The sequence below is a fragment of the Cyprinus carpio genome, chromosome A15, assembly GCF_018340385.1.
Source record: "Cyprinus carpio isolate SPL01 chromosome A15, ASM1834038v1, whole genome shotgun sequence".
NCBI classification, from domain to species: Eukaryota; Metazoa; Chordata; class Actinopteri; order Cypriniformes; family Cyprinidae; genus Cyprinus; species Cyprinus carpio.
Genome location: NC_056586.1, coordinates 18,498,634 through 18,521,082, shown reverse-complemented (window position 1 = coordinate 18,521,082; position 22,449 = coordinate 18,498,634). Strand labels below are relative to the sequence as shown.

The 22,449-nt window shown below is 38.3% G+C and overlaps 1 protein-coding gene across 1 annotated transcript in view; it reads left to right on the top strand.

Annotated features, from left to right (window-relative positions):
- Positions 1-22,449, top strand: part of LOC109103307 (RNA-binding protein Musashi homolog 2) — a 169,299-nt gene that overhangs the window by 49,240 nt on the left and 97,610 nt on the right. Inside the window, exon 6 of the mRNA XM_042771336.1 lies at positions 16,892-16,984. Within this exon, the coding sequence (XP_042627270.1) occupies positions 16,892-16,984 (93 nt within the window). The remainder of the gene's footprint in view (positions 1-16,891; positions 16,985-22,449) is intronic.

Below are 22,449 nucleotides of genomic sequence, written 5' to 3'. Positions count from 1 at the left end.
ATAAAGTTTAAAAATGCAAGAAAGACGTGGAAAGAAACTCAACTCGGAGCTTGGGCTTCAGAGATGCAGCTGTCTGTGCGCACACTTCACACAGAACACAGTGCATGAGTACCGAATGGAGTTTCTTTTGCGCCTTGCTGGAATACTTTTAAATTGCTTTATTTTTTTAATTTGTAAGGCTTTAAAATAGATGCAAATGATAAACTTTTTGTGACAACGTGGCAGTGGCCCGATCGGGCAAGTGACAAATCTGTCAGGGACGTTTCCTCCGAGTAGGCAAGGGAGGCAGTGTCTCCTCAAAATATGGATGAAAAAAAAAAATTGTAGTACAAAAATAAAACAAAGCCAGTATTACAAAATATAAGATTACAAAGTGTATAAATTACTCGTTTTCTAAAGAAATATTGTCCAACAGTGACACCAGCAGTTAAAGTGAAAGCGGGAGACCATGTTTCTCTCACCTCCCCTGAGCCCACTGAGTTTTAACAGACCCCCTAAAGCAGGGTTCCTCAATTAGTTTTTGCCGTGGGCCGAATTCTGCCAACAATACGAAGCCGAGGGCCACTGACCTATAAATATAAATAAATATATATATATATATATATATATATGTATGTGTGTGTGTGTGTGTGTGTGTGTGTATAATTGTTATTATTATTACAATTATTATATTATTTTTGCTTTTATTTAAATAATCACAAGATGGTCACAAGATGAATATTTAGATTTTCCCCCCAGTAGTCTGTTTTATTCAAACAATTATGAACATTTTTGCATTTAAATACAGAGGAACTTTGCCTGTTGAATATTAAATACAAATGAACAAACAAAAAATTTGGATCTCCATGTCTGCCATGCAAATCAACTGTCCCTGCTCATTCCCAGACTGGATCTCTTCTCTCCACTTTCCCTAATTGCAGATTCAATTATTAGATTTTTCAGTATTAAAACTGTAACACCATGTGTCCCAACCAGACACGGCGCGATAAAAAGTATCTTTTCCATGTAGTTTTTTCCTATGACAGTGATAATCTCAGGTAATGATAATGTGCTTTATTCAGTGTTAAAAATGTCTAATATGAGTTTGAATATTATTTTGTGTTATCTTTAGGCCTATAGCAATAGTGAAAGCAACAATAGATATTTTACCTCAGATCTTGAAAATAAATTAAAGCAAACTTGTACGTTAAAACTGTGAACTCACTGCGAACCAACACGTGTATTCCATAACAAAGTTGATGTCAGTCAGTCACTCACTCACTCAAAACTGTTCAGTCCATTCACATCATCTATTTTCCGTGTCCACTTTTCTTTTCTACACACTCACTAACTTGATAAGATTCATACTTGCTTTAATAAACAGATTATTGATTACATTATTAATGTAAAAATATAAAATAGATATTGTTTATTGTAATGTTTATTTAACCAAGAAAATGGGACCGGGACATGAATTTACATTTGATTAATAAAAATATATATACACACATACACACACACACACACACACACACACACACACACACACACACACACACACACACACACACACACACACACCTGTTTTCAAACAGGTTGTGCAAACCCTTTCTTTTACGCACTCAAGTATTTGATGTTTAACAGTACTGCAGGAATGCTTTTTAAATTGTCCAAGAGCATGCTTGCGTAGTGTTTATGGATTTAGTTGCAACCGACTATTTACCAAAACCCACATTGTCTTGATGGAGCATTGACGGGTGTATTTCAGGATGGAGGCAAAACACTCTCATTTAGTTAGTCAGCAAGGCACGTGTTTTGTCAGCAAAATCTGTATGTAAAACGTGAAACACAGACTGTGTTTGTGTACAAAAGCTCATATACCCATGGCGTCACTTTAGCAGGTGAGGACAGCGGGAGAGGGAGAAAGAGGGGGCTCTATCTGGGCCAGGGGTCACAGAGGCAGAGCCTGATGAAGGCAAGGGGCTCTGGTGTGTCGCCGTGTGTGAGCCGGGCTGGATGAGAGTAATGGAGTGTTTCAGAGAGGTGAGGACTCGCCACTGAAAAGCAGCACTGCACTCAGAAAGGCGTTTTTTAACCGAGAGAAACACTCCTACCACAGCCAGCCCCTACAGCAGTGCAGAGGCAGGTCACACATGGATGAACAGGGCTTTTGTGTGTGCGTGTGTGTGTGTGTGTGTGTGTGTGTGTGTGTGTGTGTATGAACATGTGCTTTAGGCTCTGCAGCAGTCCTGCTAGCATGTTTCAGCCCACCCTAGATTTCTCTTAAAATGCATTCAACCCTTTGCATTATTGGAGTTGAAACTGATTGTTTAGTGCTTTAGTTTTGTATAGCAAAAACATGGACATGTTAAGTACAACGATTGGTTAAAAGCACCTTTTTACCTATAGCCATTTTGAATTAACTTAAAGGGTTAGTTCACCCAAAAATAAAATTAGGCTGCGTTTTAATCACCCCCCATGGCTTTCTAGGTGTATATGACTTTCTTCTTTCAGACGAATCCAGTTGGAGTTATATAAAAAATTGTGTTTGATCTTTCAAGCTCTATCATTTCAGTCAGCGGGTGTTGCATTGCTTTAGTCCAAAAGACATGAAATAAAAAGCGCCCTTAAAAAAAAAAAGTGTCAGCACAGCTCCTGGGGGGTGAACAAAAGCTTCTTGGAGCGAATCGATGCATTTTTGTAAGAAAAAAATCCATATTCAAAATGTAATAATCACTTGAATTTAGCTTGCGCAAACTTTTGTAAACGGAAGCAGTTCTGGGGGAGTTACGTATGAGGTCAGCTTTGTGCATGCGCCGCTCGGAAGTGACGCATGCAGAAACGCAGCGGAGAGCTCAAAACAAAACAATGGTCACTAATTAGAAATACAAAACGAGGATTTGTAAAGAAGAATGTCAGAGGATTTCGATATAAGCCAAGAGAAGACTTTCCTTTGCTGAAGTAATGAAACATTGCTTCTTTTGATCCTGTAAACAAATGTTGGTTTTCACAAGACTCACCGGCACATGCGCAATGCTGACCTCATACGTCATGCTCTCGGAACTGCTTCTGTGTACAACTGTTGGCACAAGCTAGATTAAAGTGATATTACATTTTGAATATGGATATTTTTCTTACAAACACGCAGTGAGTCACTACAGGAGGCCTTTGTTCACCCCCCGGTGCCATGTGAGACAATTTATTTTTTTATTTTTTTATGGAAGGGCGCTTTTTATTTCACTTCTTTCAGACTGAAGGAATGCAACACCCGCTGACTGCAATGATAGAGCTTGAAAGATCAAAGACAATTTTTTATATAACTCCGACTGGATTTGTCTGAAAGAAGAAAGTCATATACACCTAGGATGCCTCAGGGAGTAAAACGCAGCCTAATTTTCTTTTTTGAGTGAACTAACCCTTTATGTTGTGCTACTCAGCTCTTCTTTCATATCTGTATAGGAAGCACTTCTTCTCCTAACATTTAAAAGTTTAAATTGCTTTCTTGCCATCTGTTGATCACAACACTTTTGTATGTGAAACTCAAGCACATTTGTGTAAGTCGCCCTGGATAAGAGCATCTGCTAAATACTTTCAATGTAAACGTAATTATGTGTACAACTCAAGGTTATTGTTGTTATTGAGCCCCTGGCTTTGTTTTTAAGTCGTGCAGATTGTGTGAGAAGCTTTCTGCTGAAAATAACCACCCGGGTCGAACGTATGTGGAGGATTTTTTGGTTGGCTTGAGTGAAAATGCTTCTCTGATGGCTTTAGTCCTTGAACACCACAGGTGGGATTAAACTAATCACTCAGAGAGGGCGTCCATTGATCAGGGCTAGATACTTAAGCCCTTTGGAAAAACATGGCTGTCCAGACACAAATTGTCACAGAGATCTTTTTTTCCACAGTGATGGAAACTGCACCTCTGGACAGAAATGTTATGTAGTCACATGCATACGGCAGTGTTGATTAGTCATGTTTCACAGAGGTGGACACATATATATGTGAGTGTGAGCGAATATGTGTGTGTGTGTGTGTATATATGTATGTGTATGTGTGTACAGTAGTCAACATTTGAAGTGGATCAAAACCTTTCATCAAAGTTGTCCTAAAACCAAAATGCTTTCTTGTAGGGGTGTGACGAGATACTTATCCCACGAGACAAGACACGAGTCTGGGTTCACGAGAATGAGATGAGACAAGATTTTTAGACTTTTTTTCTAAAGAAGTCTTGGTTGATGAGATATATAGGGGAAGATTTTCTTTTTTTTGAATTATAGAAAGAAATTTAAAAAAATGTAGAAGCATTTTGAAATCAACTTGTGCTGTATGAAATTGAACTTCTATTATATATCTAATATAATATATCTATTATATGCAGCAATAAACAACATGTAAACTAGAGCTGCATGATTCTGGATAAATTGAATTTTTGAATAATATAATTTTTAAATATAAATTGGAGATCACGATTATCTCACAATTCTGAAGGAAAAAAAGATTAGAAAACTAAACAAAATAAAATAATTTACTAGTGGTTTTGACAAAATGTTCATCGCTTAAGTCTTTAAAAAATATATTAATTTGAACTAACTACTAAATAAATAAATAAATGAAGGAGTCAGTGTCTCAATTCATAAAGACTTGTTTCACTATTGGAATCTCCTGAATGAATGATTCAATGACACATACTTTTTTTAAAGGGGCAGTTGTCGCCACCTCCTGGAGGAAGAGTAGAAGCGTTACAATACATACACGTGTTAAGATACTTTTGTTTTAAACGCTATTGTAGAAAATAAGTGTTTATACCCAAACTATAAACTTTTATCCCAGTACTTATGTTAATTAAATGTCTGTAACACAGAAATAATGCAGCCTGAATGATGGGCAGCGACAAAACGTGCTTCTCACGCTCCACTGACACTCGCGATGTGAAACAGTTGTAATAGACACAGCGGAATCCTTGTCTTTTTTAGGAATAAGATGGCATGTGTGTTTGAATTGAGATCGCAATCTTTAAATGATTAATTGTGCAGCTCTAAAGTAAACTGCAAATTGTTTTGACAGGATTTCGTCACGTAACACGAGATCTCGTCACATCCCTACTTTCTTGTCTTCGGACAACTTTGAACTTTTTTGATCCGCTTTAAATGATGACTACTGTATATATGTGTGTGTGTGTATGTGTGTGTGTGTGTTTACAATAACAATGTAAGTCACAGTTGATCAATTTACTGCAATCTTGCTAAATAAAATTAACTTTTTTTTTTAAATATACATTTATTTTTCAACTATATTTTTTATGTTGTTTTATATTAAATCATATTTAATCAAGTTCAAGTTCAAGAGCTTTATTGTCATTCCACTACATGTGTGGACATACAGTGGAAGAAAATGTCGTGCCTCAGAGGACCACGGTGCTACATAAATACAGACATACAACATAAACCTATACACAACTAACCTACTGACAGATTTTGACTATAAATATACTATATATACAAGTTTACCTATACTTAAGCTAAAAAATACAGACTATACAAATGCTTCACATAATACTATACCTACAGTATACACAATTAACCTACTGACAGATTTTGACTTTAAATACTATATATAAATGTCTTCCTATACATAAACTAAAAAAACAAAATACAAACTATACAAATGCTACACATAAACACTGTACCTATACACAACTAACCTACTGACAGATTTTTAATATGAATATACTATATATAAATGTTTACCTATACATAGACTGAAAAAGAAAAATATATAGACTATAGGAATGCTTCACATAATACTGTACATGTGCAAAGAGAAACATCCTAAGTCAATGAAATATATATATATTTTTAAATTAGTTTTAAATGTTTCTGCAAGGCTTTATATATATTGCTGAGCTACATCTATAGACAGTTTGCATGATAAACCTTTCTTGGCAAATAATTATTTATTTATTTGTATTTATCCCGCATACACACTCAAGACAAACATCTTTGGTCATTTTGTCATGTCTCAGTGTTTTTTTTTATGCCCCCCCCCCCCCCCCCCCCGCCTCCAAAAAAAAAAAATTGCTTTTCAGATGATTCTGTTAAATTTTGCAATGTCTTGCTATTTTTGAATACAAGAAAATATCCTTCATGAACACTCCCTATGAAACATTTCCGATCAAGGATTACTCCAAAACCTGCCTGATTGTACAATGCATCCATAAGAACACTCTTTATTACAAATTTTGAAAATGTAATTTTGCACTTTATGTTGATCCTGCCCTTAGAACTGCAGCAGCAGCTGTGCAGCATGTTGCTTGACAGTATGGCCTCCTTACCAAGGCAGAGTCACTTATAAGAGCCATCGTCCTAATTGCAAATTAATCCCTCACTTGAGGTTCAGTTATCCTCTTGCTGCCTAGTAACAATGAGAGGAAATGCTGTTTTGGTTACACTCATCTGCAACCCCCAGCAATCTTTATTCACTCAACAAATAACGTCACTTTGATTTTAGTGTGTGATTATCGCTATAGTTTCCACTCCAATTGGCCAGTGGTTTGGAAGTGATATTAATTCTTTTTTTTGCCTAGATTTTCCACTCAACTCCAAATGCTCATCACCAATGACAAATTAACTCAGTAGAAGTGATTGATAAGATAAAAGTGATTTCCACCTCTGGGTCAGTAATCCTTGCCATGCCCAGTAACTTCCTTAATCTAGCCCGAGCCTTATATACATTGTATGTGGACAGTTAATGCTGGTACAACAATAGGGATTAAATAACGCTAAAATCTCAACCGAGTGCAATGTTGCGGTTGTGGAACTGTTTATCGACGCGCTGTGGAAAAGTCACTGAAGGAGGTGGCAGAGGAGAGCCCACCACTATCAATCAATCAATCGTCCTATTAAAGTGAAAGTGCCCTCTCCTGGAGCCATCTCGCCCGCTCCGACTGCACCTTATCCCTTTTACTTTCATCCGGAGCAATCAATCTCATGCTGCATCCGCTGCTGTGCCACTGCCTTGAGGCACCGTGATTCTGGATAGTCTGTATACCTTTATGTCCTGCTACAAACAAGCTGAGGCTGATAGGAAATGCATTTGTTTTATGGAATAGATTTGTATTTTGAGGTGCATAGTAATATTTTAGAGGTTTAGTGATTGCTGCTTGTTTATTGACTTGAGTAGAGTCTAATTGGAACTTAATATAAATACAAAAATAAAAAATAAATATTTGTTTTTAATTGTATTTATTAAACAATAAAATAATTTTTCATTAAGTTTTACTTTTTATTTTAAATTTGTTTACGGTATTCTTCATTATACAATATTTTATAAATACATTTCATGTATCAATAAAAATCAATTAACACACACACACATAAATAATGTGCGTGTGTGTGTATATAACATTTTTCCTTGTTTTAATTTGCATTTCGTTTGCATTTTTTACATTTTGTTTTTATATATATTAAAAGTATTTATTTTTATTAAAAAATTAATTTTAGTACTAGTGAAATGCCATGATTCTCTATTAAGTAATTTTGATATTGTTGAACACTGATTCTCTATATTAAACATGAGTAGTATATTAATATAAGCAATAATTAAAAATGGTGTCTTTTGGCAAGTATTTCTTAACAAAGTAGGAATAATTTTTAAATAAATTATTCAGGTAAGAAAACACATCAAGAAATACATTAAGATTAAGGTGAATGATTTTTCCCTTTTTCTTATCAGTATTGTTTTTATAATTAAAATTTAACAACACCTGTTAGATTTCCTATTAAGACTGACAGTGTTTTTGCTAGTATGTAAGTTGGTACTTTCTGGAAGTGATGAAAATGATATGCCCTCACACTAAAGGGCTGCAGAAATGTCTTGACTGTCATAGGTAGAAAATGTGTTGAAAATGGCAGAAATGTCTGCCGTCATATTTTCTGACAGCTCAGGTGGTGTCAGAACTGTAGTTAGAGCTCAGAAGTATACCTTAGCTTTGGGATTTGAGTGCTTTTGAAAGAATGCCATGATGTTTGTGGACCGGAAACACAGGCAAGAGGTGTCCGGGTGCAAGCACTCATTGGTTGTGTATGATATGAATACCCTCATGTCAAGATCCCCATTTGGATGATCTTCTCGTAAGAAGATGACATCTTGGAAAAAAAAAAAAAAAAAAAGAGTAAAAACATATCTATTCAGTGTGACTTTTCCTAGTCAGAGCTGGCTCATGTTCCATGCCTCAGATGGTGCTCCAGAGGTTGTTATCTGGGCTACGGCTTGACTCTGAGGCTATGTTCAGTATCCCATTCACGAGACTATAGTGGGAGAGGAACATCAGGGCTTGATGTCTGTTGCTGGATGCTGTCTGAGCCTTATCTGGCCTGTCCATCACCTTTGGTTTGCGTCAGTCCACAGCTTCCACTGGCCAGCTGCGCCCTAATTACCCATAGCCAGCCAAACAGACACTTTATGTGCAATTCACTTGTTTATTGAGGAACAAGATTGTTTTCTTTCAAACCAATTTTATCTCATGTGTTTTTGTGTGTATGTGTTCATGATTATAGCTGCAGCCTCTGTTTGTGTGCACATTTGAAAAAGAATGGCGGTATCGATGTTTTCATACACATTTTCTCACACAGAATACAAATGTGCGTGTGTGTGTATATAATATATATTTGTATATATTAGTATATGTTTTATGTATATTGATTAAAACAAATACATTGTAATGAGAGATATTATTTAATTTGTATTAATTTGTGGGTTTAAGAATTTGGTGGGGTACTTTTTTTTTTATTATTTAAATATCTGTTTCTCACACAGATGTATTTTTTTAACGCTTTATAAAATATTTTATTTCTTTATTTTATTTTATTTTTTTCTCCTTTGTTCTCCATTGTGCTCAATATGGGTGAAAAAAGTTATGCAGGTTTGCATGGATATAAGGGTGAGTAAATAAAGACAGACTTTTGTTTGTTTGTTTACAGTCACATAAGTTCTTCTAAACGAAAATATCTGGTGATCTAGAATAGTAAAGGTCATAAATGGGATTTCCCACACCAAAGTGCTGGAAAACATTGAAGTTAATCTTAACTTTAGATACAGCCTGTGGTTATTTGGTCTGCATTTGCACCGACATCTTTGACAAGATGCCTGAACACACACGCAAATGCAAACACAATCAGCATGCCACCAAGCACACAGAAGTGGGAAGTGGCTTCTGTGAATTGAAAGTTCACTTCAGGCCCGCAGGATGGATGCTGATGCTGTTTGTTAGCTCTTCTCTTTCTCCTGAACAGATTAAACTGATGTGAAGCTCTGTCTTGCCTTGTGGAGATTATTTCACAATGAGTTCAGACATTTCAGAAGTAGAAAGGATTGCTGTAGGCCTGCCTCCAAACGATGTGGCGTGCTGATAAATTCCTCAGCTTGCGCTATACTTAATATTTCAGAGAAGGACATAAAAGTCTGATATCGTTTTATACTCCTAAATGGCAGCTTGGGAGAAAATGTCTGGGGGAAAAAAGCCAGATCTATTGAAAAGACTGAAAGGAAAGGAAAGGAAAATGTACAGTCGCTTTAAAAATGTATACAGCTTCCAGTGTAATGGTGTAAGTAATTTGTTAAGTGCTTATAACTCCCTTGCTAAAGTTTCGAAGATTTCGCCCCAAGCAAGCACTTAATTAGCATATTAATTTTTCAGAACCGCTTTGAGGGGCAAGCGCTCAATTTTTTCTCTCATTCCTTATTTCACCCCTCCATCCTTAATGTGAAAATATTTTTCCATTCTGCAGACTGTTTATCAAGGCTGAAAGCTCATTGATATTCAGAGTGAGACCGGGAGGTGTATCAGCCTAGTCATCTCCTGGGTCCTATAAGGAGCTATGAGCGGCCGCGATCTATCTTCATAACTGTACAATAATCTATCGACTCTGGGTTTGAGTGTAAAGCACATCAGATCATTAAGATAAAACTGTGGAGGGGGTATTGCTACACTTTGTCATTGAGGAATATTGGTGTTAGTGCAGTTTGATATTACAAAGGCATGATGCGGAGGGTAGCACCAAAAACAGTTTATTTTGCCATCATTCAGTAAAAGATGATACACCTGCTCAAGATTTATATACTGGCCTGCTGAATGAAGAGACCTTTTATGAATATAATTTTAGTATACAGTGTCATCCAAAGGTTCGGAGTCACTAAGTTTAAAAAAAAAAAACATTTAAATGAATACTTTTATCCAGCAAGGATGCATTCAGTTGCTTGAATGTGACAGTAGAGATTTTTATAATCTCGCAGAAGTTTTCTGGAGTAATGGCTGCTGAAAATTCAGCTTTGCCATCAGAGAAATAAATTACCAATGTAAAATATATTGGAATATGAAACGGGTATTTTAAATTGTAATAATAATAAATCACAGTTTTACTGCTTTTACTGTATTTTTGATCGAACAAATCCAGCGTTGGTGCACTTAAAAAAAAAAACAAAAAAAAACCTTGTACTGCCCCCAAACTTTTGAACGGTAGTGTAAAATATGCTCAATATATTCCTTGGATATGTTTGCCTAGTGGACTTTTTTTTCACCCTAGTCTGGAAGGAGAGAGTCAGGAAATATAGAGGTTGGATGTTTTGGATTTGCTAAGTTAGCTATCATTTATCAATGGCCTAACAACTGCATAGCAACAAGAAAAACCCAGAACACCTTAACAACCACCAACAGCATTTTTTGAACTGATAAGCACTTTTTTTTTTTTTTTTTTTTTTTTTTGGTGTGGATAACTAATTTCTTTTGATATGGGCACACTGGTGACTGACTCTGAATGACCTTTGATATTGTCTGGAATAAAGGGTTGTATGGCAGGTTTTCCCAGTGGTGCAGAATGCTTTTACAGGTCTTGATCTCCATTAGAGGGGTAGTATAGATATTGATTAATATTAATTGTGTGTCATGGAACCGTTATGCACATTTGACCTGGTCATCAGCACTCCCACAGTTCACATGGGCCAGCTTTGGCAAGGCTGCAGTCAGATGACCCGGGTATTTTGTAGCATTGTGACATCAGTGGCTGAGGATTTAGAGTTCTCCTATTGGTCACTCTTAAAGCTACAGTACCTCATTTGACACACTCATGTGCGCCAAAAATGCTGCAATGATTCATGAAAGACCCTGTGAATGACAAATTTAGATGCTAAAATCAATATTGAATTTTAACAAATGCTTAAAGCAGTCACAGGGGGCAATAGGTTCCCCCTTTCTCTCCATAGTGTTATGAAATTCAAATATAAAAAGCTCTTTAGTGTGTCAGCTCAGCAGTTTAGGATAGGAGGATTTCACAGAGGTGCGTACAGATATCTCTTGATTTTTCACGCCACTTCCCTAGATTGCCTGAGACTTTCAGAGTCAGCACAACCTTTACAACCTGGAGGTTTGGATTGGCTTGAACTGTCTTGTGCTTATTTTTTTCACTAAAAGAAATTTTATAGCCCCTTTAGTCTTCAGATTTTCAGAGTGTGCTTCATGTAGTTTTATAAAAATGGCCAAAGTGTTGTATTAAACTTAAGCTAATCGATTAGACTACCATAAATATTAATGGTCATAATTTTGGCATGAAGATCCTTAATTGCCCCAAACAGAATGATGAGTGACTAACCTGCTGGTGTTAATCCCATTCAGCCCTTGTCTGATGCTTGTTCTTGAACTGCCTTGGGCTCCACTAAGTGGCTTGGGAGGAATCTTCCATTGAGAGAGCCAGAGACTCATTTACGTGGCCTCCGGGGTCAGCAAAAGGCTGTTCGCCTCTGTCTTTGGCAGCCAACCTGCTGTCAGTGTGGAGATGGCTGCTGTAAGCTTGAAGGAGCCCCGATTTGGGCTGTCACCTGCCATTTGCAGTAAGCATCTTTACCCCACTCATCTACTCAGTGTAATGGCATTTTGGTTATCAATTAAGGCTCTATATATAAAGAGCTTGGATTGGACCTGTTTACCTTGGACACAAACCCTCCATCCCTGTCTAAAATTCTGCACTTTCTTTTTTACACTTACATTAACTCTTAATTTTACGGGTTATGTACAGTTTTTATTATGATTACTGCAATTGTGCTCTGATTTACGCAACGTGTTTACCTTTTATTCTAGATTTTTTCTATATTCCATAGATTGTGCATCCACAGTTTTTGCCAATGTTACTAATCAGTTATTCTCAGCTCTTGGTCAAGCCGCTGCCTCGCCTGTCAATCAGGGTTAGCTGCAGGCACGGAGGCAGGAGCTGTTTGGCCCAGTACATTTGAATGTCGACATTAAAATTCCACACTGCAAATTTGTGTACAAATTGGAGCTTGGTGGCCTAAATTTAGATGCAGCTGAATAGAATGTGGCAAGTGCACTGTATTCTGTCAGTCAAGGAAGTGTTGATGCCTCACGTTAAATGAGACCCGCCTAGTTGTCACCGTTTCCGACCGGTTTGGAATCTGTCTGCAAGCCTGCTTGCCTAGAGTGCATGATTCGGTGGAAGGACAAGGAGACTGCAATCAGTGATGAATATGTGATCTGAGATGATGAAGAGGCCTGGGAGGGAGGAGGAGGATTAGGAGGGGGTCTCATTATCTCACTCTAATCAGGGGACATCCAGCCAGGCAAAGAGGACTGATTAAAAAAAGACTCCTTGTCACAACACAAGAGCATCGTTTGGCTGGGGCTTATGGGCTTATTGTGAGTGAGGACCAATGTTAGTCAACCGCAATCAACGGCAAGAGGCCACTACACAGTTCATCAGAGACCCAGAGTAAACAAATAAAAATGCTGCGTGGGCCTCTCTGCAGACTGTTCGATTCCAGAAAAGAGAATCCTGGGAAGGGGAACTCTCCACAGGAAGCACGACAGGTGTTTTAAGAGGAGCTTGATCATCTGTTCGTCTGTTTCTGTTCTTTGTTAAACTTCACGTAACCTCCATCAAGTCATCTGTCAAACGGCTCTCTCCCCCTCGTCCCCCTCCTCTCTGTCAGAATATAACTTGATTTGCTATGTCTGTATCCCTGTGATTGTCCTGTGCTCCGATAAGTATCCGTGTTTTCAGGGAGGGTTTGGCTGTGCCGCATCTAATGAAAGATCTTAATTAGATCCATTTGTGCCCAAAGGAGAGTAGATGCAATATTAAATTGTCACTCCTATCACATTCCTCCAATTTAGGCTGCAGGATACGTCTCGATCCATTTTATTTCACCGCAGATAAATGGTGAACTTTGCTGTCACTACTACCTCCTGCTTTCTCCCTCTCATCTTCAGCAGAGTGCGAGAGACTCTTCTTCTCGAAGGAAAACTTCTTCCTCTTTGCTATGTATTATAAAACATTAGAAAAATTCTAATTTGCTTCCCAATTCCTCTCTTTGTAGAGCACATAAAATTGTCTTATTTCGAGTCCAAATTGAAGCCTTCCTGATAGTCTTGCTCTCTTAAGTATCAGCAAAATTCAGAGAAGTCTCATTGTCCTTGAATGTGACTTTTTTATTGCTATGGTAAATTTAACTTTTAAATATTTAAGTTAACCTTCCCAAGGCAAGGTGTAACAAAAATAACTTTTTTAAATTTTATTATATTATACTTCTTTTCTTTTCTTTTCTTTCTAAATAACTATTTTTATATAAATATTGTTTTTAAATATTTATTTTTAAATTATTATTTTAGACAAATGTTAAATTTTTGTTTTATTTTTTATATAAAATTGAATGTAGGTCTATGACTGGCCTACAGTCCACAACAATCTGTTTTACGATCTAGTTTGTCTTTGCTTGTTCATTGAAGTAGAAATAAGAAATAATATATTGACTCAAAAAACTAAATCTTTGTCTGTTTTATGTTTTTGTCAAACCTCAATAATGTGTCTTTCTCTAAATTTGATTAATTGGCATATAATTTTACTATTTAATTTTTTGTTATAATCACAATCAATTGTGTAAAATTGGCTGTACTATTATTTAATTGTTCATATTAAAAATTTAATCCATGCCAACTTTTTCTGATAATTCCAATATACTGTGAGCACTATAACGCATTAGACTGCGAACATCTAGCGCAGGCTCGCGTAGTCATCACCTCTGATCGTCTGCGCTTGTCTCAGCACTGGTAGAAACCTTCAGCACGACTTGCATCTAGAAACACTCTGGCAGCTGACATTCCCTCTCGCTAGAGGAAGGCAAGAAGTGTTCTCTAGGTTTGCCGAGTCGCATCAAGCAATGCTGGTGGAAGATGACAGGGCCTGAAACAGCAGCATCAGCAGCCGACTAAAAGCAACAAACTCAGCTGCTCTGCATAAATTTTGTACGCACAGTATCTCTAAACACACTGTTATGCTCTATCACACCTAGTGCCTCTGCATTCTTATATCTCAGCTCTCCTGCAGGACGTACTCTTTCATATTCATAGATTTTCATGGTTGAATTTTTAAGGTTTTGCGATAGCAAAAGTTTCTCCGATATGTCATCACTTCGCCAGACGGTTTCCCATCCCTTCGCAAGGTCCACGTCTTTCTGTTTTTTTCCCCTTAGAATATCCTCGCACCTCATTACTTTTTTTAACCACTCTAATTTGTCTGAAACATCTTTTCTCGTCTCAACTATGTTAGATGCCCCCCCACCTTAATGTCTCACAAAGTGTGTTTTTAAATTTGCACGGATAATGAGAGGCTGCAGATGGAGGTGTGAGAGTTGAAGCTGCAAATCTCTCAGCAGCGAGTGCAAAACTGGGGGCCCGTTCCTCTCTCTTGAACACCGGTTTAGGGTGAGCCGAAGATATTTGTACCCGACACCTCTTAGTCTATACCCGTTGAGGTTAGCTTGGTACCTCTCCCTCATGACTTGCACATTATTCCCATGAATACCTTAAAAACAGCACTGTGTTCGGAAAGCTGCCTTGTCAACAGCAGCAAAGAGAAACAAGGACAAGATAGAGACACCCAGGAAGGACGAGTCCCATAATAAAGGGCTGTCTGGCAGGCTATCTGCTTTTTCTATCTAAGCAGAGCCTAATCAAATTGCACGTTTGGTAGCCTGTTGTCTGTTTTTAATGATTATTTCGTTCGAGCCTTCAGGGTCACAGAACCAAAAGAATCAAAACGGTGCAACAGACATGCTTCCTGTCATCGTCTTGGTCATTATTGCATCTAAATTCTAATGGGTTAGCCGAGTTAGCAGCACAAGTTTGCAAGGCATATCTGCTCATTGAATCCCAAGAGAGGTGTGCGAGAGAGGGAGCACATAAGGAGCAAAGGCCTGCTGTTGTCTCTTGTCACCATGGAGAGAAATGGACAGAATAATTGCGTTGTTCTAGGGCCTGAGGAATCCCATCAGCCAGGAGCTGGTGCTGTCAGAGGACATAAAGATGCCACTAAAAACTTAACTCTCCACTGACACGTTGGGCGGCTTGGGCCTGCACAAAACGACAGGGGAAAAGACAGACAGATTAACCATGGTGGGGTGCAGATGAGAGCGAAAGTGCTTCACAGAGGGTTTGGGAAACAGCCAGCTGAGATGAGGGCTGAGTGTGCCTGTTGCCAAGATTATGTATGATGGATGTGAATGAAGTAGAAATAAATGCTCAGGGTTGCTTAATTCTTACACCATCTACTTGGCTCTGGGAAATACCCAAAGTTTGATAGAATGCACCTTTTTGGCCATTTTTATAGAAAAAAGACAATAAGAGGGGACAGGAAATTAGTTCATCCTAGCTGGAAAAACAAGGTTATACTGGCTTCAGGTAGTTTTGAAACATTTTAGCTGGTTTGTTGCTGATCTAAGGTAGTCTACCAGCTCTAACCAGCTTGGCGAGCAGTGTTCCACAAAATTGAAGAATTACTTATCTAACTATCTATCTGTCTGTCAATTTGTCTGTCTTTCTCTCTCTCTCTCTCTTTCTCTCTCTCTCTCTGTCTGTTGATCCGTCCATCCATATGCATATCCAGCCAACCATCCCTCTCTCTATATATATTCATCCTTTATCTATATAAAAAACATAGGTCAGATCTGAACCTTTGTCTCCAGCATGAGGGCCATAACATGTAGGGATCACCTGTTGCATCACAGCTCTGACAATAAGCACACGTTTAATAGAAATCCGCACGGGTCCAACATAAGCAGGAATTTGACAAGTTTTTTCTCTTTGTTAACTTCAAAAAGGGCTTAACATTGCCTGAGGAGCTCTCTTGTTAGCCGTTATCATTGCCCTATATGATAGGTGGGCTGTTTGATCTAAGTGCACTAGCTCTCAGCACAATTAACGTTGCTGCATGAAGAGAAGTCGGGTCTCGGCGCTCCATACATCTCTCCAGCAGAGAAAGTTAATTGTGTTTTGAAAAATGGGCCTGGTTGCATGACTGCGACCTCTACTACTGTCTGTTCTCACCGGTTTGAGATTCCGCCCAGCTCGGGGACTTCCAGCTTTCTGACACCTTTTGTTTGTAACTCAATTAGAGTGTCTTTTAAAGTCTATCCATGCAGCTCATTCTACATGCTTTTTCTGAGAACTGTCCTCTGAAACATTCCTATTCCAATTTTCTTAGATGGAATGGGGGATTGAGTGTTGGGTCTTCGCAACACAAGAAAAACACCATTCGCAGCTCAGGTGTTTGTGTTCGTGTGAAACCAAAAAGTGTCAAATCTGTAATGTTGCAAGAGAAAGGACAGGTAACGCAAGCAGCGTCGGGCATCGCAAGATAGGTGTTACCTGGTCCCCAACCACACTCTCACACACTCAACAAATCACACAGTACCTCCTCTTCAATCTCCCTGTGGGACACAAAACCCACAACCGGTCATCTCCCAATTCCCTCTTTTCCAGTTCTGAGCTTCCTCTTTGTCTCCTGTGCGTTTGAAGTCCTCTGAAGTGCTTTCACATGGGCCTAATCTCTTGTCTTCTTCTCTTCTCTTCCAGATGGTCACAAGAACAAAGAAAATATTTGTAGGCGGATTATCAGCTAACACAGTAGTTGAAGATGTGAAGCAGTATTTTGAACAGTTTGGCAAGGTAAGATCTCATTTTTTTTTCCCTTTGGCTAAATTCACAGAGAGATGTTTGCATATGATGAGAAACGCTGTCCCTCAACGGACACTTTAAAGCAGGCCATTTGAGATGTGGCCATTTAGAGATGAAAGACCAGTGTTTGCCTGGTCTCTGTCATCTGGATGTAGTAGCAAAGACCTTATGCTTAAAGCTGCTGTGAATTTTTTCCATGTTAAAATGCTTTTCTTTGGACAGCTAGCAAGCCACAAATTGGTTGACTTCCCTGAAAAGAATGCATGTGTGATGCTTTTCTGATGCATAAGCTTTTGATTCATTTTAATTTGATTCCCGTTTTAATTAAAATATTATTTGACTAATTTGTTTATTTTAGTTATAATGCCATTTTCCTAATATATTCCTTCAATATAGAAATAACATTTTTCTACTAATGCTGTAATTTATACAGGGTAGTGTTTCAGACTGATTCAAATGGATAACATCTTTACAAATTAAAAGAACCGACACATAAGTCATTGAGTCATTTGTTTCGGGAATCAAGCTACATTGTTCATGTTGCATAGTTCTGAGTCCCTAAAAATAACTGAATCAAAGGAGTCTTTATCAAGTATGAACAGAGTACAGGCATAGAGTAAATATTGATTTTGGTCTTTTATGAATCAGTATCAGGATCATTTTATCTGAAAATCAATAATTTTTTTGGTCCTACCCGATATGTTTTGAAAGCATGATATCTACCTTACACATGCAGAAGACTGATTGTCAACCCATTTATTTGTACAGCCCAGATGAACTTTTTTGTTTGCTGTATGATATGACTTTGAGTAAGTTCGCTGTCTCTCTCTATTTTAGGCTCCGTATAAATACCTAGCTCCATTTGTTTGTAATCAGCTGTGTCTGAGTGGACCTAACACACACTTGACTTGATTGAAGGGCTCAATTATGCAGATGTTTTACTTGCCCTGTGCTGTACGTCTTGCCCTGGGGGTGATTTCACCAGCGCCAGTGCTGGCAGTAGACAACCACTAAATCATTGTGATTAAAGGAACGGCAGAGGATTTGTAGCTTCTTAGGTCACAAGACTATATTAGTCTTGCCACAGCCTGGTTTATTGAGGCGTACTTCTCTGCCATCCTTATGTAAAACTGTAGATTGTTATTTTGAATGGGCAGTGTGATCCAATAACGCTAAAGACCTCAGTGCGCAGTGTCTCTTTGATTATATGTTGTGAAGCAAACACGCAGTCTAATGAAATGTCTGTCTCTTAAGACAAGAAAATTACAAATTGACCGTCCATTGGATGCACACGTGTGAGTAAATGCAAAACGAGCCTTCAAAGTGAGTTCTGAGTGAGTTGGATGCTCATTTGCTGCAAACTCTTGATGACTCTGCAAGTCCGCCCACCTGGAGGTTTTTCTACACTGTGGTGTCAGTTGAGCTGATACCCGGAGGTGTGTGTGTGTGTGTGGGGGCATGTGTGTAGGCCAATTAACAGTGTCTCCTGGCGAGCGGTGGGTAGTGAGAGAACGAGGATCCTGGGAGGAGAGCAGGTGGCATGGGGCAGCAGGGTCACAGGATCTGTCTCCTTAGAAGCTGTGTTCTTCCGGAGCGCATTTTCTGTGCTGTGACAGCTTACACACACTTGTGCGCGCACACACACTTAAGCACCACTAAGGGGCATTTTTTGCACAACACTGCAGAATTAAGATTTTAAAAGCCTTTCCACAAAGGCTCTTTGAGTTAGATCTACTTTTCATTAGCAAACCGTCATTTCATGCTAATGCAGCATGTTGCCTTTTTACTTTTAGAAGAAGGCATGCCTAAATAATTTCACTTGTTTCCTCCAAAAGATTTTATATGTGTTAAGACAACAGACTTGGCATGGTTTGATTATAAATCTTGCTAAGATATTTTGTACATTCAACGTGATGAGAATGTAAAAGGCTGCCTCGCTCCCTGCATAAACCTTCATGTGCCCTAATTACATAGGGTGGCTTATGCTTAGACATAGGTTTATTGTAATCGGCTTGGCGTAGATCTCCAAACAAAGTACACTTATTCTGCTAAGTTGAAGCAACTCCTGTTTACTTCATTACCATCCTCCTCACTCACTCTCTCTAGCTCTCTCACTTTAGTGTTTGCTGCGCTGCTGTGGCCAGGCTTTAGTTTCATTAGGCCTGAGAGTTTTTTCCAAGCCAGTGCTCTGCCACAATCAGGCCTTTATGCCTCCTCTGTCCTGGTTCCCATATTGGCCTGGGTGAGTGCCAACTTCTCCCATTTCAGGGGCAAAACTTTAACCTCCTGCCTTCAGCCTAGATAGACAGTTTATCCAGCATGTGTAAAATATAATAATAAAAATATATATATATATATATATATATATATATATATATATATATATATATATATATATATATATATATATATATATATATATATATATATATATATATATATATATATATATATATATATATATATATATATATATATATATACACACACACACACACACACATACACACACATCTTTCTAGGAAAATATTGTAGGGGCGTAGTGACCGATTGGATATTATTATTTAATACTATTTTTCTACATGGCCCACATGCCATTCTTTACATCAGCAGGAAGCAGGAAAGAAATTTTGTTTCAGAAGCAGAGAAAATTTTCACATTTTGATTTAAAGTAGTTAGCATTACGTACACTGATAAATTATTAACAGTAAGACCAGAGAAATTGATTTAGAAAGTAAATAAGGTCAATTTTGGTTTCATGTTGTTTAAAAGTGAGAAATCCAACTGAAAATAATTTGGTTGATTTTGAAAATCAATGTTCATTCTTCACAAAGCATAATTTTCTCCACAGAGTGTCCTGCTCTCTATTTTTGACATAGAGCAAATTTTCTTTTTCTCCGTGGTTTTGACTCATGACTCATTGACCAGCCCACGTTGAATGCTGGATGAACTAAACCGTAATCACCAGTTTAGTGACAGACTGTGTATTGTCATGTTTCTGTAATGAAATGTCACAGTTTTCTCTTTCTCTCAGCTTCAGTATTCAGTGAGGACAGTGGGCTGCCTGTAATGACTGCGTCCCGAGCACTCACTGTTAGTTAATTTAGCATACCTGGTGAACCGCTAACATTTAATAATGGCATTCGATTTACCTCAGGCTCGGGTAATAAAAACAGTGCACTGCTCTATTTGCAAGCCTTGCTGCATCACTGAGCCCTTAAAGTCTGATTTGATAAGCTTGTTTAACGAGAGGTGTTTGTGGATTCGGTGTGAAGAGTTTATTTCAGATGCATTTTCCTCATGTACATGGTGAGACTGTGGAAACATGGCAGAGGTTCAGGAGTGAGAGTAATGGCATCCATCCAAAGTTGTCTTAAAACACATCATCTTCCTCTCAAGGTTAGTTCTTTTACACTCGGGGTGTTTTTCCTCGCTGTTGGCCTTTAGCACAATCATTTCAGGGTTTATGCCTGACGCTGTGTAAAGCTGCTTTAAGACAATCTCCATTGTTAAAAGCACTATATAAATGATTTGAATTGGATTGAAAGGTTAAAGTGACTGTCCATAAGCAAATAATAAAGATTAACAAAAGCCTCTATGGACTGTATGAAAACCGTTGCTTATGCTGTATGTAACAGTTGTTTTCAGTGAATTTCCACTTCCTTGATTTAGTTTGGAGTATAGAGTGTGCAGCTTCAGCTTTGTGAGCATTTCATGGTTTATTTTCTTTTAATGTCTTAGCAGGAACTTCATTGTCTGGGCAGAGATGTGTTATTTCTTATCAAAAGGCCCTTTGGACTGCTTTCCTCCATGAGACTGGCTAGGGAAGTGTCCTCTATTCACTGTGAGGGTTAGCAGTAAATCCCTGCGGACTTCTATAGAGCCTGTAGCCCTTAAATGTTCTCCACACATCAGTGGCCTCGCACAAGTGGGAAGTCACTTACAAAAGGTAGAAATTCTTAAGGGCGGCTGAAATACTCAATCACAAGCTCCCTGCTCTCCAGTGCCCTCTGGAGTGAAGGGAGAAAACAAATGAGGAGCTAGAGAGGGATGAAAAGGGAAGGTGGGGAAAAGAAGCAGCTTTTGAACCGGCAGGAATTAGTTTTAAGGTGATGCGCTCTCTCCAGACTCCTCCCTCCCTCTGCTCCCGTCTCCCTCCCTCCTCAGATCCTTGCCGATCCGAGCCCACACCTGTATTTGTTTCACCACCAAGTCTTTAACAAGATCTCAAAATGGCTTTCACAGTGCTTGTGTTAACCAGTGAAACCAAATCTTCTTGTGAAGATTGAAAACACAATTGATTTTGGGTAGGGCTGAGGTCGCTGGCCCAGACCTCGCTCTCTTTCTGCCTCTGTATGCTCTCACATGCCTTGAGATTGATCTCTATCCTTCTTTCAGTCCGGTTTTTTTTTTTCCATTTTTTTCTTCTTCATTGTTTTTCTTTGGCTGGACACACATCCAAAATGTTTTTTGATCTTTTTTTCAAAAATCAAAATGTCACCTCACATTTTAAAACTCCTCTCCAAGGATGTCAATAATGTTAGTTTTATTTAATCAGAAAGCATAATTATATAATTGTGCATTATTTTTATAATAGTATAATGTGTGTGTGTGTGTATATAAATTATGTGTATGAATTAGTCACGTGTAGCAGCGAACAATAAAATGTAACTAACATTTTAATCTGGTAGTTAGAATAGTGAATTTTAGATTAGCGGTCATGAATGAACAAATGAATGATTGATTCTTTCATTTTATTTTAAAGGCATTCTTTTCCAGCAGAATGACGTAATTACAACATATGCCAGTAGGGGTGAACACCCTGTTGCTAACGAGCCAAAATTTGACCCCCTAGTCTCCTCATTCTTTCTCAACCTCCCCAATGTTTAAGGTGTTGTAATTGTGCATGACTACTGTGTTACGCTTTTGTACATTAAACAAAAAAAGCTTAAAATTTCTGCTTTCGTGGGAGAATGCACAAGGGAACGGTCTTTTAACAGTTGGTGTATAAATGATCTTTAAAACATTTTGCTGAAGGAAAAATAAAACGCTGGATACCCAGAAGATTTCCCCTCAGTTACCGGTGCGGCTCAGAAGCTTTCAACCCAGCGACTCGCTCACGGTTACAGTCTCTGAAGCACAGGCACCAAGATCTAGCTTAGCGGGACTGTTTGGAAGAAAAATGAGACAAATGATTTAAAACTCTCCCTGACCTTTGTTTGCTCTAAGTATTGGCTGTGTTTCCTGGAGTCAAGGGGGGATGATTTTAAAACACCCACAGGAGAATTGGAAGTTAAACTGCTTCTTGGCAATGATTTCCATTTTGATTCCACTCTTTTCCTTCTCGTCTCCTCAAGTCTGTAGTTCGGCAGTACATCTTGTTGTTCAGGACCTACCCAGGGTACGTCATTTATAACCTTGCAGTAATGGATTGGCTTTAGTTTAGCTGACTTGTA